Below are 17,271 nucleotides of genomic sequence, written 5' to 3' on the forward strand. Positions count from 1 at the left end.
GAACGCGTTTTGGCAAAACCTCACCGAATTTTTTTTGTCGGATTCGGGTGTGTTTTGGATTCGGGTGTTTTTTTCAAAAAACACTAAAAAACAGCTTAAATCATAGAATTTGGGGGTCATTTTGATCCCAAAGTATTATTAACCTCAAAAACCATAATTTACACTCATTTTCAGTCTATTCTGAATACCTCACACCTCACAATATTATTTTTAGTCCTAAAATTTGCACCGAGGTCGCTGTGTGAGTAAGATAAGCGACCCTAGTGGCCGACACAAACACCGGGCCCATCTAGGAGTGGCACTGCAGTGTCACGCAGGATGTCCCTTCCAAAAAACCCTCCCCAAACAGCACATGACGCAAAGAAAAAAAGAGGCGCAATGAGGTAGCTGTGTGAGTAAGATTAGCGACCCTAGTGGCCGACACAAACACCGGGCCCATCTAGGAGTGGCACTGCAGTGTCACGCAGGATGTCCCTTCCAAAAAACCCTCCCCAAACAGCACATGACGCAAAGAAAAAAAGAGGCGCAATGAGGTAGCTGTGTGAGTAAGATTAGCGACCCTAGTGGCCGACACAAACACCGGGCCCATCTAGGAGTGGCACTGCAGTGTCACGCAGGATGTCCCTTCCAAAAAACCCTCCCCAAACAGCACATGACGCAAAGAAAAAAAGAGGCGCAATGAGGTAGCTGTGTGAGTAAGATTAGCGACCCTAGTGGCCGACACAAACACCGGGCCCATCTAGGAGTGGCACTGCAGTGTCACGCAGGATGTCCCTTCCAAAAAACCCTCCCCAAACAGCACATGACGCAAAGAAAAAAAGAGGCGCAATGAGGTAGCTGACTGTGTGAGTAAGATTAGCGACCCTAGTGGCCGACACAAACACCGGGCCCATCTAGGAGTGGCACTGCAGTGTCACGCAGGATGTCCCTTCCAAAAAAACCCTCCCCAATCAGCACATGATGCAAAGAAAAAGAAAAGAAAAAAGAGGTGCAAGATGGAATTGTCCTTGGGCCCTCCCACCCACCCTTATGTTGTATAAACAAAACAGGACATGCACACTTTAACCAACCCATCATTTCAGTGACAGGGTCTGCCACACGACTGTGACTGATATGACGGGTTGGTTTGGACCCCCCCCAAAAAAGAAGCAATTAATCTCTCCTTGCACAAACTGGCTCTACAGAGGCAAGATGTCCACCTCATCTTCACCCTCCGATATATCACCGTGTACATCCCCCTCCTCACAGATTATCAATTCGTCCCCACTGGAATCCACCATCTCAGCTCCCTGTGTACTTTGTGGAGGCAATTGCTGCTGGTCAATGTCTCCGCGGAGGAATTGATTATAATTCATTTTAATGAACATCATCTTCTCCACATTTTCTGGATGTAACCTCGTACGCCGATTGCTGACAAGGTGAGCGGCGGCACTAAACACTCTTTCGGAGTACACACTTGTGGGAGGGCAACTTAGGTAGAATAAAGCCAGTTTGTGCAAGGGCCTCCAAATTGCCTCTTTTTCCTGCCAGTATAAGTACGGACTGTGTGACGTGCCTACTTGGATGCGGTCACTCATATAATCCTCCACCATTCTATCAATGTTGAGAGAATCATATGCAGTGACAGTAGACGACATGTCCGTAATCGTTGTCAGGTCCTTCAGTCCGGACCAGATGTCAGCATCAGCAGTCGCTCCAGACTGCCCTGCATCACCGCCAGCGGGTGGGCTCGGAATTCTGAGCCTTTTCCTCGCACCCCCAGTTGCGGGAGAATGTGAAGGAGGAGATGTTGACAGGTCGCGTTCCGCTTGACTTGACAATTTTGTCACCAGCAGGTCTTTCAACCCCAGCAGACCTGTGTCTGCCGGAAAGAGAGATCCAAGGTAGGCTTTAAATCTAGGATCGAGCACGGTGGCCAAAATGTAGTGCTCTGATTTCAACAGATTGACCACCCGTGAATCCTTGTTAAGCGAATTAAGGGCTGCATCCACAAGTCCCACATGCCTAGCGGAATCGCTCCCTTTTAGCTCCTTCTTCAATGCCTCCAGCTTCTTCTGCAAAAGCCTGATGAGGGGAATGACCTGACTCAGGCTGGCAGTGTCTGAACTGACTTCACGTGTGGCAAGTTCAAAGGGCATCAGAACCTTGCACAACGTTGAAATCATTCTCCACTGCACTTGAGACAGGTGCATTCCACCTACTATATCATGCTCAATTGTATAGGCTTGAATGGCCTTTTGCTGCTCCTCCAACCTCTGAAGCATATAGAGGGTTGAATTCCACCTCGTTACCACTTCTTGCTTCAGATGATGGCAGGGCAGGTTCAGTAGTTTTTGGTGGTGCTCCAGTCTTCTGTACGTGGTGCCTGTACGCCGAAAGTGTCCCGCAATTTTTCTGGCCACCGACAGCATCTCTTGCACGCCCCTGTCGTTTTTTAAAAAATTCTGCACCACCAAATTCAAGGTATGTGCAAAACATGGGACGTGCTGGAATTTGCCCATATTTAATGCACACACAATATTGCTGGCGTTGTCCGATGCCACAAATCCACAGGATAGTCCAATTGGGGTAAGCCATTCCGCGATGATCTTCCTCAGTTGCCGTAAGAGGTTTTCAGCTGTGTGCGTATTCTGGAAAGCGGTGATACAAAGCGTAGCCTGCCTAGGAAAGAGTTGGCGTTTGCGAGATGCTGCTACTGGTGCCGCCGCTGCTGTTCTTGCGGCGGGAGTCCATACATCTTCCCAGTGGGCTGTCACAGTCATATAGTCCTGACCCTGCCCTGCTCCACTTGTCCACATGTCCGTGGTTAAGTGGACATTGGGTACAACTGCATTTTTTAGGAGACTGGTGAGTCTTTTTCTGACGTCCGTGTACATTCTCGGTATCGCCTGCCTAGAGAAGTGGAACCTAGATGGTATTTGGTAACGGGGGCACACTGCCTCAATAAATTGTCTAGTTCCCTGTGAACTAACGGCGGATACCGGACGCACGTCTAACACCAACATAGTTGTCAAGGACTCAGTTATCCGCTTTGCAGTAGGATGACTGCTGTGATATTTCATCTTCCTCGCAAAGGACTGTTGAACAGTCAATTGCTTACTGGAAGTAGTACAAGTGGGCTTACGACTTCCCCTCTGGGATGACCATCGACTCCCAGCGGCAACAACAGCAGCGCCAGCAGCAGTAGGCGTTACACGCAAGGATGCATCGGAGGAATCCCAGGCAGGAGAGGACTCGTCAGACTTGCCAGTGACATGGCCTGCAGGACTATTGGCATTCCTGGGGAAGGAGGAAATTGACACTGAGGGAGTTGGTGGGGTGGTTTGCGTGAGCTTGGTTACAAGAGGAAGGGATTTACTGGTCAGTGGACTGCTTCCGCTGTCACCCAAAGTTTTTGAACTTGTCACTGACTTATTATGAATGCGCTGCAGGTGACGTATAAGGGAGGATGTTCCGAGGTGGTTAACGTCCTTACCCCTACTTATTACAGCTTGACAAAGGGAACACACGGCTTGACACCTGTTGTCCGCATTTCTGGTGAAATACCTCCACACCGAAGAGCTGATTTTTTTGGTATTTTCACCTGGCATGTCAACGGCCATATTCCTCCCACGGACAACAGGTGTCTCCCCGGGTGCCTGACTTAAACAAACCACCTCACCATCAGAATCCTCCTGGTCAATTTCCTCCCCAGCGCCAGCAACACCCATATCCTCCTCATCCTGGTGTACTTCAACACTGACATCTTCAATCTGACTATCAGGAACTGGACTGCGGGTGCTCCTTCCAGCACTTGCAGGGGGCGTGCAAATGGTGGAAGGCGCATGCTCTTCACGTCCAGTGTTGGGAAGGTCAGGCATCGCAACCGACACAATTGGACTCTCCTTGTGGATTTGGGATTTCAAAGAACGCACAGTTCTTTGCGGTGCTTTTGCCAGCTTGAGTCTTTTCAGTTTTCTAGCGAGAGGCTGAGTGCTTCCATCCTCATGTGAAGCTGAACCACTAGCCATGAACATAGGCCAGGGCCTCAGCCGTTCCTTGCCACTCCGTGTGGTAAATGGCATATTGGCAAGTTTACGCTTCTCCTCCGACAATTTTATTTTAGGTTTTGGAGTCCTTTTTTTACTGATATTTGGTGTTTTGGTTTTGACATGCTCTGTACTATGCCATTGGGCATCGGCCTTGGCAGACGACGTTGCTGGCATTTCATCGTCTCGGCCATGACTAGTGGCAGCAGCTTCAGCACGAGGTGGAAGTGGATCTTGATCTTTCCCTAATTTTGGAACCTCAACATTTTTGTTCTCCATATTTTAATAGGCACAACTAAAAGGCACCTCAGGTAAACAATGGAGATGGATGGATTGGATACTAGTATACAATTATGGACGGGCTGCCGAGTGCCGACACAGAGGTAGCCACAGCCGTGAACTACCGCACTGTACTGTGTCTGCTGCTAATATATAGACTGGTTGATAAAGAGATAGTATACTCGTAACTAGTATGTATGTATAAAGAAAGAAAAAAAAACCACGGTTAGGTGGTATATACAATTATGGACGGGCTGCCGAGTGCCGACACAGAGGTAGCCACAGCCGTGAACTACCGCACTGTACTGTGTCTGCTGCTAATATATAGACTGGTTGATAAAGAGATAGTATACTCGTAACTAGTATGTATGTATAAAGAAAGAAAAAAAAACCACGGTTAGGTGGTATATACAATTATGGACGGGCTGCCGAGTGCCGACACAGAGGTAGCCACAGCCGTGAACTACCGCACTGTACTGTGTCTGCTGCTAATATATAGACTGGTTGATAAAGAGATAGTATACTCGTAACTAGTATGTATGTATAAAGAAAGAAAAAAAAACCACGGTTAGGTGGTATATACAATTATGGACGGGCTGCCGAGTGCCGACACAGAGGTAGCCACAGCCGTGAACTACCGCACTGTACTGTGTCTGCTGCTAATATATAGACTGGTTGATAAAGAGATAGTATACTCGTAACTAGTATGTATGTATAAAGAAAGAAAAAAAAACCACGGTTAGGTGGTATATACAATTATGGACGGGCTGCCGAGTGCCGACACAGAGGTAGCCACAGCCGTGAACTACCGCACTGTACTGTGTCTGCTGCTAATATAGACTGGTTGATAAAGAGATAGTATACTCGTAACTAGTATGTATGTATAAAGAAAGAAAAAAAAACCACGGTTAGGTGGTATATACAATTATGGACGGGCTGCCGAGTGCCGACACAGAGGTAGCCACAGCCGTGAACTACCGCACTGTACTGTGTCTGCTGCTAATATATAGACTGGTTGATAAAGAGATAGTATACTCGTAACTAGTATGTATGTATAAAGAAAGAAAAAAAAACCACGGTTAGGTGGTATATACAATTATGGACGGGCTGCCGAGTGCCGACACAGAGGTAGCCACAGCCGTGAACTACCGCACTGTACTGTGTCTGCTGCTAATATATAGACTGGTTGATAAAGAGATAGTATACTCGTAACTAGTATGTATGTATAAAGAAAGAAAAAAAAACCACGGTTAGGTGGTATATACAATTATGGACGGGCTGCCGAGTGCCGACACAGAGGTAGCCACAGCCGTGAACTACCGCACTGTACTGTGTCTGCTGCTAATATAGACTGGTTGATAAAGAGATAGTATACTACTAATATTATATACTGGTGGTCAGGTCACTGGTCACTAGTCACACTGGCAGTGGCACTCCTGCAGCAAAAGTGTGCACTGTTTAATTTTAATATAATATTATGTACTCCTGGCTCCTGCTATAACCTATAACTGGCACTGCAGTAGTGCTCCCCAGTCTCCCCCACAATTATAAGCTGTGTGAGCTGAGCAGTCAGACAGATATATAATATATATAGATGATGCAGCACACTGGCCTGAGCCTGAGCAGTGCACACAGATATGGTATGTGACTGACTGAGTCACTGTGTGTATCGCTTTTTTCAGGCAGAGAACGGATATATTAAATAAACTGCACTGTGTGTCTGGTGGTCACTCACTATATAATATATTATGTACTCCTGGCTCCTGCTATAACCTATAACTGGCACTGCAGTAGTGCTCCCCAGTCTCCCCCACAATTATAAGCTGTGTGAGCTGAGCAGTCAGACAGATATATATAATATTATATATAGATAGATAATAGATGATGCAGCACACTGGCCTGAGCCTGAGCAGTGCACACAGATATGGTATGTGACTGAGTCACTGTGTGCTGTGTATCGCTTTTTTCAGGCAGAGAACGGATTATAAATAAAAGTGGTGGTCACTGGTCACTATCAGCAAAACTCTGCACTGTACACTACTGAGTACTCCTAATGCTCCCCAAAATTAGTAAATCAAGTGTCTCTCTAATCTATTCTAATTCTAAACGGAGAGGACGCCAGCCACGTCCTCTCCCTATCAATCTCAATGCACGTGTGAAAATGGCGGCGACGCGCGGCTCCTTATATAGAATCCGAGTCTCGCGATAGAATCCGAGCCTCGCGAGAATCCGACAGCGTCATGATGACGTTCGGGCGCGCTCGGGTTAACCGAGCAAGGCGGGAAGATCCGAGTCGCTCGGACCCGTGAAAAAAAACATGAAGTTCTGGCGGGTTCGGATTCAGAGAAACCGAACCCGCTCATCTCTAGTATGTAATAAGTGTGTTACCTTTCGGCTCTTATCTTTACAGATAAAGCACAGAAGATGTCTTCTATTGTGACACTTGAAGGTTAGTAAAATATTCTCTTTGAAATAGAAACTCGGTCAATTTGATTTATCCATCTGCATATCTTTAAATGTAGACGGTAAGGCAGAGTTTGGGAAACTCTGTTTAAAAAAAATAGCCAAAACGTATCTAAGGGACTGATGCAGCAGCAGCCGCAGAAGTGTGGAAATCGTTATTTGCTGATTTCCGCTATTCTGCGCATATGATCGCTGCTTATGAGCTGGCAGGGGGAGCGGTACCTGGGCGTTGATGTCCCATTTAGGGGGAGGGGGAGGCGCGGTCTGGACAATGCAGGTGTGTCCGGACTTTTTGCAAGGTGGTTGGCCGAGGCTGCATGACATCACATGCAGCTGCCATGACCCAAAAGACTGATGTGGACAGATCTGTACGTATATCAATAAATATATATATATATATATATAAAAAGAAAGGGGATGCGGAGGCGCACAGATAACATAAACGGCTACACCAAATTGCACGTAATGAATGATAAAAATTATAGATAGCAAAATACTTAGATGTTTAAATATTGACACTCCTCTATATAATGATGAGTGGCAGCAACCTTAGACAGTATAATACGTGCTTGGAAACGCATATATAAAGTAAAAAAAATTGTGAAGGAAAGGGCGCCTTTTAGTGTCTCAAATGTGTAGTGTGAAAACCAATATTTCATGAATGGACACTACTTACCTGATACAAGATTTCTTCGGTCACATGACCCTTATAGGTATGACATAAAAGAGAAAAAAATACATAACATAGGGGGTCATTCCGAGTTGCTCGCTCGCAAGCCGATTTTAGCAGAGTTGCTCACGCTAAGCCGCCGCCTACTGGGAGTGAATCTTAGCATCTTAAATTTGCGAAATATTGCGATTAAACACCTCGTAGCAGTTTCTGAGTAGCTTCAGACTTACTCGGCATCTGCGATCAGTTCAGTGCTTGTCGTTCCTGGTTTGACGTCACAAACACACCCAGCGTTCGCCCAGACACTCCCCCGATTCTCCAGCCACTCCTGCGTTTTTCCCGGAAACTGTAGCGTTTTTTCCCACACGCCCAAAAAACGGCACGTTTCCGCCCAGAAACACCCATTTCCTGTCAATCACATTACGATCTCCAAAACGATGAAAAAGCGTGAGTAAAATTCCTAACTGTATAGCAAATTTACTTGGCGCAGTCGCAGTGCGAACATTGCGCATGCGCACTAAGCGGGAAATCGCTGCGATGCGAAGATTTTTACCGAGCGAACGACTCGGAATGACCCCCATAGTGTGTACAGTTTTTATACCATTAACTCAAACTGTCTGGTTTGTATATATCAAATGACTTCTGGGTTTGAAACAACCTTTTTTAAGGGCAAATAAATTCCCACAAATTTCTATTAAAATCCACTGTCAGGGAGTAAAAGGATTTTCACAATTTTTTAATACAAAACAAACAAATGGTAAAAGTGCAAGCGTACAAGATAAAAGAGAAATTTAGGCTTATCTGTCCACATAAAAGATCGGATACATCCTGTCTCCAAAACTCTTTCTAAACACAGTGGATAACATGCAAACGTACAAGATAAATTATGGGGATCCCCATGATGAAGTCAAATTGCAAATTGCTGACGAAACGCGTTGGTCTGCTGTACCTGAACCTCTATGTGGACAGATAAGCTCTTTTAATTAATTTATCTTGTACGTTTGCATTTTATCCACTGTTTTTAGAAAGAATTTTGGAGACAGGATGTATCCCATCTTTTATGTGGACAAATTTCTCTTTTATCTTGTACGCTTGCACTTTTACCATTTGTTTGTTTTGTATAAAAAAAATGTGAAAAAACTTTTAATCCCTGACTGTGGATTTTAATAGAAATTTTGGGGAATTTATTTGCCCTTAAAAAAGGTTGTTTCCAACCCAGAAGTCATTTGATATATACAAACCAGACAGTTTGAGTTAATGGTATAAAAACTGTACACACTATGTTATGTAGTTTTTTCTCTTTCATGTCATACCTATAATGGTCATATGACCGAAGAAATCTTGTATCAGATAAGTAGTGTCCATTCATGAAATATTGGTTTTCACACTACACATTTGAGACACTAAAAGGGTGCCCTTTCCTTCACTATATATATATATATACTGTTTGTGTGTGTGTGTGTGTGTGTGTGTGTGTGTGTGTGTGTGTGTGTGTGTGTATATATATACAAATTGTTAGTACGCAAATACCAATCCCCCCTTCAAGTCCAGATTAAACTGCACTGTTTTTCAGAGCATCCACTTGTTCGCTGTAACTCCAAGCAGGTCTCTTCGCACTTTAGACCCTCTAGGTCGGCGTCTTCTCCATATACCTGTATCCAAACACGGGTTTGAATCTAGAGATCAATTGAAAACAGGAGGGCGCTCTATAGTGCATGAATATGTTTAAATAATTTATTTTAGCAGCTTCACATACAGGTTATAGATCACGTACCACAATAGGCGGTATCACCACCATAAGTACATATCACATACAAATGTACCAGGCCTTATCCACACGGGACAATGCTGCAATGCTGTACGCTGTCCTTGCGCTAGGCCATGTCCTATGCGTTTCATCACTCCAGACTTCGTCAGAGGGCTGACATATTGTGGTACGTGATCTATAACCTCTATGTGAAGCTGCAAAAATAAGTGAATATTTTAAACAGATTCATGCACTATATAGCGCCCTCCTATTTTCATTTGATCTATCTCTCTCTCTCTCTCTCTCTCTCTATATATATATATATATATATATATATATATATATATATATATCATACAGGGGTGAATAGGGAAATTTATGGAAGCAGTCTGATGTGAGGGTGGGATCTGCTGAGGGGTGCGGGATCCCTTATCATAGGGCCTGATTGTAAACAGTTGCGGTAGTCATTGCGTCTTCTGCTGCAGTTGTAGAAGTTGTAGAAGTGAATGGGGACAATGCAGTGTAATGAGTGCAGTGGGCTGCCTGTCATGTGGGGGGTGGAGCCACTTGACACAGAGGCGGAACTACCGGCAGTGCAGGCAGTGCACTGCACTGGGGCCCGCCTCTGTCCAGGGGCCCAAGCATGTAATGAGTCAAACTGACTCATTACATGCCGCTGTGCGCTGCAGGCAACCGCTGCCCGCAGCGCACAGCCGCCCTGAGAGGAGAGGAGAGGAGCAGCGGGCCAGCGGCACGGACGGGGGAAGGAGGAGGGAGCCGGAGGAGGGAGCCGCAGCAGCGCTTTGTTACTGGTGGAGGCGCTGCTGCTGCTGCCCCTCTGCTTCCCTATAGGCTGTCTTCCGAGAACAGCCTATAGGGAAGCAGAGGAGCAGCAGCAGCAGCGCCTCCACCAGTAACAAAGCGCTGCTGCGGCTCCCTCCACCACCTCCCTCCTCCTTCTTCTCTACAGCCCGGGAATCGTCAGACGCTGCACCGAGGAGCCTGAGCCGGCGGAGAGGGTAAGTATAATTCTTCTTTCTTTCTTTTTCTCTTTTTCTTTCTTTCTTTTTTTTACTTTCTTTCTTTCTTGGGCCTGCCTGCCGCAATGTATAAAAAGGGGGGAATGCCTGCCGCAATGTATAAAAAGGGGGGAATGCCTGCCGCAATGTATAAAAAGGGGGGAATGCCTGCCGCAATGTATAAAAAGGGGGGAATGCCTGCCGCAATGTATACAAAGGGGGGAATGCCTGCCGCAATGTATAAAAAGGGGGGAATGCCTGCCGCTATGTGTAAAAAGGGGGGAATGCCTGCCGCTATGTGTAAAAAGGGGGGAATGCCTGCCGCTATGTGTAAAAAGGGGGGAATGCCTGCCGCAATGTGTAAAAAGGGGGGAATGCCTGCCGCAATGTATAAAAAGGGGGGAATGCCTGCCGCAATGTATAAAAAGGGGGGAATGCCTGCCGCAATGTATACAAAGGGGGGAATGCCTGCCGCAATGTATGAAAAGGGGGGAATGCCTGCCGCAATGTATAAAAAGGGGGGAATGCCTGCCGCAATGTATAAAAAGGGGGGAATGCCTGCCGCAATGTGTAAAAAGGGGGGAATGCCTGCCGCTATATGTAAAAAGGGGGGAATGCCTGCCGCTATGTGTAAAAAGGGGGGAATGCCTGCCGCTATGTGTAAAAAGGGGGGAATGCCTGCCGCAATGTGTAAAAGTGGGGGACTGCCTGCCGCTATGTGTAAAAAGGGGGAATCAGCCTGCCGCAATGTGTAAAAGGGGTAATCTGGCTGCCGCAATGTGTAAAAAGGGGGGACTGCCTGACGTAATGTGTAAAAAGGGGACTCAGCCTGCCGCAATGTGTACAAAGGGGTAATCTGCCTGCCGCAATGTGTAAAAATGGGGATGCTGTCTGCCGTTATGTGTAAAAAGGGGACACTGTCTTCCGCTATGTGTAACAAGGGCACGCGGTCTGCCGTTATGTGTAAAAAGTGTACGCTGTCTGCCGTTATGTGTAACAAGGGCACGCTGTCTGCCGTTATGTGTAAAAAGCGTACGCTGTCTGCCGCTATGTGTAACAAGGGCACGCGGTCTGCCGTTATGTGTAAAAGGGCACGCTCTCTGCCGTTATGTGTAAAAAGGGGGACGCTCTCTGCCGTTATGTGTAAAAAGGGCACGCTGTCTGCCGTTATGTGTAAAAAGTGCACGCTGTCTGCTGTAATGTGTAAAAAGAGGAATCTGTCCGCTGTAAGGTGTAAAAGGGTCTCTACCTGGTGTAGTGGTGCTACTGTGCGACGTAATTTGAATAATGGAGACTACTGTGTACCGTTTTATGAAATGGTATTATTTTGTGGCCACACCCCTTCCTCACGAAGCCACGCCACTATGTATTTTTGCGCGCGCCTACGGCGCGCACTGCCCCTGTTTTACATGCAGGGGTGGGGCTCCGATGCCGTTTCTTGCACACAGTGCTAAAATGTCTAGTTACGGCACTGTTGCTAGGTATCCATTTCTCTGGCCCTGAGCAGGTCCCCCTCACCAGATCCTCTCCAGGGGTGAGGGGGTGGACTTGGATGGGATGTGTGTGTGTGGGGATATGTTGGGGGGGGGGGGGCCCAAAGCATTTTCTCGCACCTGGGCCCACCGCTCGCTTGTTCCGCCACTGACTTGACAATACACAAAACAGGATCAACTGACACGTCGGCCTACCAGGAATCTTCCTGGTGCCATCCACAGCCCATGGATGGTGGGAGGGGGGGGGGGGGGCTTTATTTAACCCTGGCCAGGGGTGACTAGTTGGAGGTTTGTGATGCTGCGACTGCAGGGACCTATATAAAAGTGAGTGCCGGCTGTGGCGTCACCTTCCTGGCTGGTGGAGTCCGTTGCTGGTTTTGCCCTGTATTTTTGGAACCAGGCCCTGTCCAAGAGCCTGGTGCTGGTTGTTTAAATATGGGGAACCCCTACTCATTTTTACCCCTTTATTTTTGCATTGAGGACTGGCTCAAAGAGCCCGGGGCTGTTTATGCTTTTGGGGGGGGACCTGCACGTCATTTAAAAAAAAAAAAAATGCACACGTTCATTATTGCTCCTGACAGAAGCATGCATGGATCACACTGATCTGTGCATGCTTCTGGCTAAATGAACAAAGTAATTAAAACATATCTTAAAAATTGCATGTTTTTATTACTAAAAACTGCATGTTTCCTTTACAAAAAAATTGCTAAACATACCTTGTGATTTCTGTTTTAACCTTTAGCAATTTGGACACCCAAAAAATCGCATCCTATTACATCTCGGGGGTCATTCCGAGTTGGTCGCTTGCTAGCAGTTTTTCACTGCCATACTAGGAGTGTATATTAGCTTTGCTATAGGGGGTAATTCTGAGTTGATCGCAGCAGCAAGTTTGTTAGCAATTGGGCAAAACCATGGCCCTCATTCCGAGTTGTTCGCTCATAAGATTTTTTCGCAACTGAGCGATTAGTCGCAAACTGCGCATGCGCAACGTTCGCAGTTCGTCTGCGCCAAGTAAATTTGCCAAAGAGTTTGGTATTTTACTCACGGCCTAACAAAGAAATGTAATCGTTCTGGTGATCGGAGTGTGATTGACAGGAAGTGGGTGTTTCTGGGCGGAAACTGGCCATTTTATGGGTGTGTGCGAAAAAACGCTTGCGTTTCTGGGAAAAACGCAGGAGTGTCTGAAGAAACGGGGGAGTGTCTGGGTGAACGCTGGGTGTGTTTGTGACGTCAAACCAGGAACGAAACTGACTGAACTGATCGCAGTGGCAGAGTAAGTCTGGAGCTACTCCGAAACTGCAAAGAAATTTCTATTCGCAATTCAGCTAATATTGCGTTCACAATTCTGCTATGCTAAGATTCACTCCCGGAGGGTGGCGGCTTAGCGTGTGCAATGCTGCTAAAAGCAGCTAGCGAGCGAACAGCTCGGAATGAGGGCCCATGTGCACTGCAGGGGGGGCAGAGATAACATTTGCAGAAAGAGTTAGATTTGGGTGGGTTATTTTGTTTCTGTGCAGGGTAAATACTGGCTGCTTTATTTTTACACTGCAATTTAGATTTCAGTGTGAATACACCCCACCCAAATCTAACTCTCTCTGCACATGTTATATCTGCCCCTCCTGCAGTGCACATGGTTTTGCCCAACTGCTAACAAATCTGCTGCTGCGATCAACTCAGAATTAGGCCCATAGGCCCTCATTCCGAGTCGTTCGCTCATTAAATTTCTTCGCATCGCAGCGTTTCTCTGCTTAGTGCGCATGCGCAATGTTCGCACTGCGACTGCGCCAAGTAAATTTGCTATGAAGATAGTATTTTTACTCACGGCTTTTTCTTCGCTCCGGCGATCGTAGTGTGATTGACAGGAAATGGGTGTTACTGGGCGGAAACACGGCGTTTTATGGGCGTGTGGATGAAAACGCTACCGTTTCCGGAAAAAACGCAGGAGTGGCTGGAGAAACGGGGGAGTGTCTGAGCGAACGCTGGGTGTGTTTGTGACGTCAAACCAGGAACGATAAGCACTGAACTGATCGCAGATGCCGAGTAAGTCTGAAGCTACTCTGAAACTGCTAAGTAGTTTGTAATCGCAATATTGCGAATACTTCGTTCGCAATTTTAAGAAGCTAAGATACACTCCCAGTAGGCGGCGGCTTAGCGTGAGCAACTCTGCTAAATTCGCCTTGCGACCGATCAACTCGGAATGAGGGCCATAGTGCGATCACTTCCATCGCAGAATGGCAAAAAAAAAAAAAGTGCAGTTTTAGAGCAGCTCAAAACCTACTCAGCGCTTGTGATCACTTCAGACCATTCAGTTACGGATTTGACATCACAAACACACCCTGCGTTCTCCCAGCCACGCCTGCGTTTTTCCGAACACTCCCTGAAAGCCAGTTGCCCCCCAGAAATGACCTCTTCATGTCAATCACTCTGCGGCAGCCAGTGCGACTGAAAAGCATTGCTAGACCTTGTGTGAAACTACATCGGCCGCTGTGAAAGTATGTCGAGCGTGCGCATTGCGCCGCATGCGCAGAAGTGCCATTTTTTAGCCTCATTGCTGCACAGCGAACATTTTTAGCTAGCGATCAACTCTGAGTGACCCCCACAGCCCTTGGTTTAAAGTCCAATGTACAGTACAAGCTTTAGCCCAGATTTATCAAGCCTTGGAGAGTGATAAATTGCACGATGATAAAGTACCAACCAATCAGCTCCTTATTGTCATTTATCAAACCCAGCCTGTAACATGTCAGTTAGGAGGTGGTTGGCTGGTACTTCATCACTGTGCAATGTATCATTCTTCAAGACTTGATAAATCTGAGCCTTTGTTTTCAGACTCTGAAGAGATGTCATTTACAGTAGGTTGTGCATGTCAAGGCATTTACTTCTTTATTAACACATACTTTTAAATGCTGTACAGGCTACAGATCAAGATACATGGATCAGATGAGAAAGAAATACCATGTTATTAAACATCATGATAAAAGATTAGGCAAAGGTCTGAATCTGAAGAAAGAATACACCAGTCTTCTACTGATCAAGAATTATCAGGATGAAAGGGAGAAGCAAATTGACATTATGTTTTCTAGCTTGAGGTATCTACAGATTATGGAAGACAGATCATCAGATAAGTATTCTACAACCACTATACAGACTCTGTTTGATCCTGATGATGATGGAACTGTTCCCAATACTGTGGTGTTACAGGGACCTGCCGGGATAGGAAAGACTATAACATCTCAGAAGATCATGCTGGACTGGGCCTCTGGGGAACTGTATAAGGACAAGTTTCAGTTTGTGTTCTATATAAGCTGTAGAGAAGTCAACACCATCACTGGTAATATCAGCCTGGCTGGATATCTATCCAGCTATTTTGGAAGGACATGTCCATCTGATCTGTTGAAATCAATCTTCCATAATTCTGAAGAAATACTTTTTATTGTTGATGGTTTAGATGAATTAAAATGGTCATCAATGAATGATACTGAGGTTTGTGATGACCCATTTCAGGAGGTTTCAAAAGAAATCCTATTAAAAAGTTTGATTAAAAAAACACTGCTCAGTGACAGCTCACTAATTATCACCACAAGACCATTCTCACTGATGAAATTGATGGAATTTGTTAAATGTATTCGATATGTGGAAATTCTGGGGTTTACAGGTAAAGACTGTGAAGAATATTTTTAAAATTTCTTTGAAACCAAAGAACAAGCAGACCTGGCTTTCAGTGCAATAAAGGACAATGACATACTGTACACCATGTGTACTGTCCCTATAACTTGCTGGATTGTATGTACAGTTATGAGACCACTACTAAAAAAGGGATTATCTGTGATTGATTCCAAAACATCCACTTCCATTTACCTGTTGTACCTAAAGGGTTTAATAAAGTATCATGGAAGGGACTCTGCACAGTCAATACCATCACTTATAAAGAAGCTGTGTGCTTTGGCCAATGAAGGAGCTTGGGACAGCAGGATTGTATTTGAAGAATCAGATCTTGTAAGACATGGACTCTCTGTGTCAGAGCTGGAGTCTGTGTTTCTAAATGAGAACATCTTCCATAGCGACATTGACACCCACACCTGCTACAGCTTCATCCATCTGAGTGTGCAGGAGTTCTTTGCTGCTCTCTACTATGTCCTGGACCATAAATCAGTGAAAAAATACTTTCATTTCTTGAAGAATAATAATGTTAAAAACTTACTGAAGGCATCAGAAGATCAGCCACATCTAACATTAACTGTACAATTCTTATTTGGTCTTTCAAGCAAAAAACAAATTCAGGAGACTAAGAAAACCATTGGTTGTCCAATTTCATTCAGGGAAAAACCTATCTTGGTGGACTGGCTGAAGAGACAGTCATTGGACTGCCATAACGAAATACTATGCTGCCTGTATGAGACACAGGATGAGGTCTTCGTGGGGAAAATGATGTCTCACTTTCTAAACATTAAAATTAACATTCTCAATGATAAAAAAGGGAGACAGGAGAACATTGGTTATCGAGCTGTGGCCTACTGCTTGGAGAGAAGTACAATACAACATTCTGTTACTTTTTATGTCTACATAATAGGACCAAAGGCTCGGAATGTTCTCTCTAAAGCACTTTCCAAGTGTTCGCAACTTCGGTAGGTATTTGACACATTCCTGAGAATGTTTTCTTGTAGCATGTAGATGTTCAGGAAGCAAATCAAAGGTTTAAACCTTATATACGTTGTGAAATACTTTTCATGTTGTTTAACTTTGTAGATCAAAGGACACAAAAAGAACATGGGGCCAAATTCAGATCTGATCGCAAAAGCAAAATCTTTCTCTAATGGGCAAAACCATGTGCACTTCAGGGGGGGCAGAGGTAAAATGTGCAGAGAGAGTTAGATTTGGGTGGGTTATTTTGTTTCTGTGCAGGGTAAATACTGGCTGCTTTATTTTTACACTGCAATTTAGATTTCAGTTTTAACACACCCTACCCAAATTGAGCTCTCTCTGCACATGTTACACCTACCTTACCTGCACTGCACATCAGTGACGTGCGGTGGGGTGAGGCAGGTGAGGCAGAGCCTTTCCTGTCATACTAACATTTGTACCAAAATTTTGATTGTATAAAGTATATGAAAAATACAAAGACTATGTTTGAAATATCTTCTTTGCATTATTCTAATCATTTTTATAGCCAAAACTCTGGAGTAAAAAGTCTATGGCAGGTGAGGCAGTGCCTCACCTGCTGACCTTTTTCTGCACTTCTCAGATCAAAACCCACCAAATTTTCAGAAGGTTATACTGCTGCACCTATGTATAATGCCCAGATGTACCCTTTGGCTCATATATTGCGTTTAAATCTGGCTCTGGTGCTAGCCAGTGCCTCCTGAGCCATTTAGCTCACCGCACGTCCCAGCTGAACATGGTTTTGCACATTGGAGAAAAAGTTTGCTGTTGTGATCAGGTCTGACTTAGGCCCATAGAAACATTCTGCAGGTGTTATGATGTAAGATTAATATACTGTAATTGAGAGTTTGTAGAATAAAAGGAAAGAATATTTCACTCCTTCTCAATTAGAAATAATTTCAATCTAAGTTTTGTT

General features: G+C 45.3%; 2 protein-coding genes across 2 annotated transcripts in view; both read left to right on the forward strand.

Annotated features, from left to right (window-relative positions):
* LOC135057160 (NACHT, LRR and PYD domains-containing protein 3-like) overlaps positions 1-15,397 on the forward strand; it is a 131,032-nt gene extending 115,635 nt beyond the window's left edge. The window contains exons 7-8 of the mRNA XM_063963058.1: positions 6,718-6,756; positions 14,611-15,397. Coding sequence (XP_063819128.1) covers positions 6,718-6,756; positions 14,611-15,377 — 806 coding nt within the window. The 3' untranslated portion in view covers positions 15,378-15,397. The remainder of the gene's footprint in view (positions 1-6,717; positions 6,757-14,610) is intronic.
* The window catches only part of LOC135054726 (NACHT, LRR and PYD domains-containing protein 12-like), a 59,979-nt gene continuing 58,104 nt past the window's right edge, over positions 15,397-17,271 (forward strand). Inside the window, exon 1 of the mRNA XM_063958022.1 lies at positions 15,397-16,321. Coding sequence (XP_063814092.1) covers positions 15,450-16,321 — 872 coding nt within the window. The 5' untranslated portion in view covers positions 15,397-15,449. The remainder of the gene's footprint in view (positions 16,322-17,271) is intronic.

This window comes from Pseudophryne corroboree, chromosome 3, assembly GCF_028390025.1.
Source record: "Pseudophryne corroboree isolate aPseCor3 chromosome 3, aPseCor3.hap2, whole genome shotgun sequence".
Taxonomy (NCBI): domain Eukaryota; kingdom Metazoa; phylum Chordata; class Amphibia; order Anura; family Myobatrachidae; genus Pseudophryne; species Pseudophryne corroboree.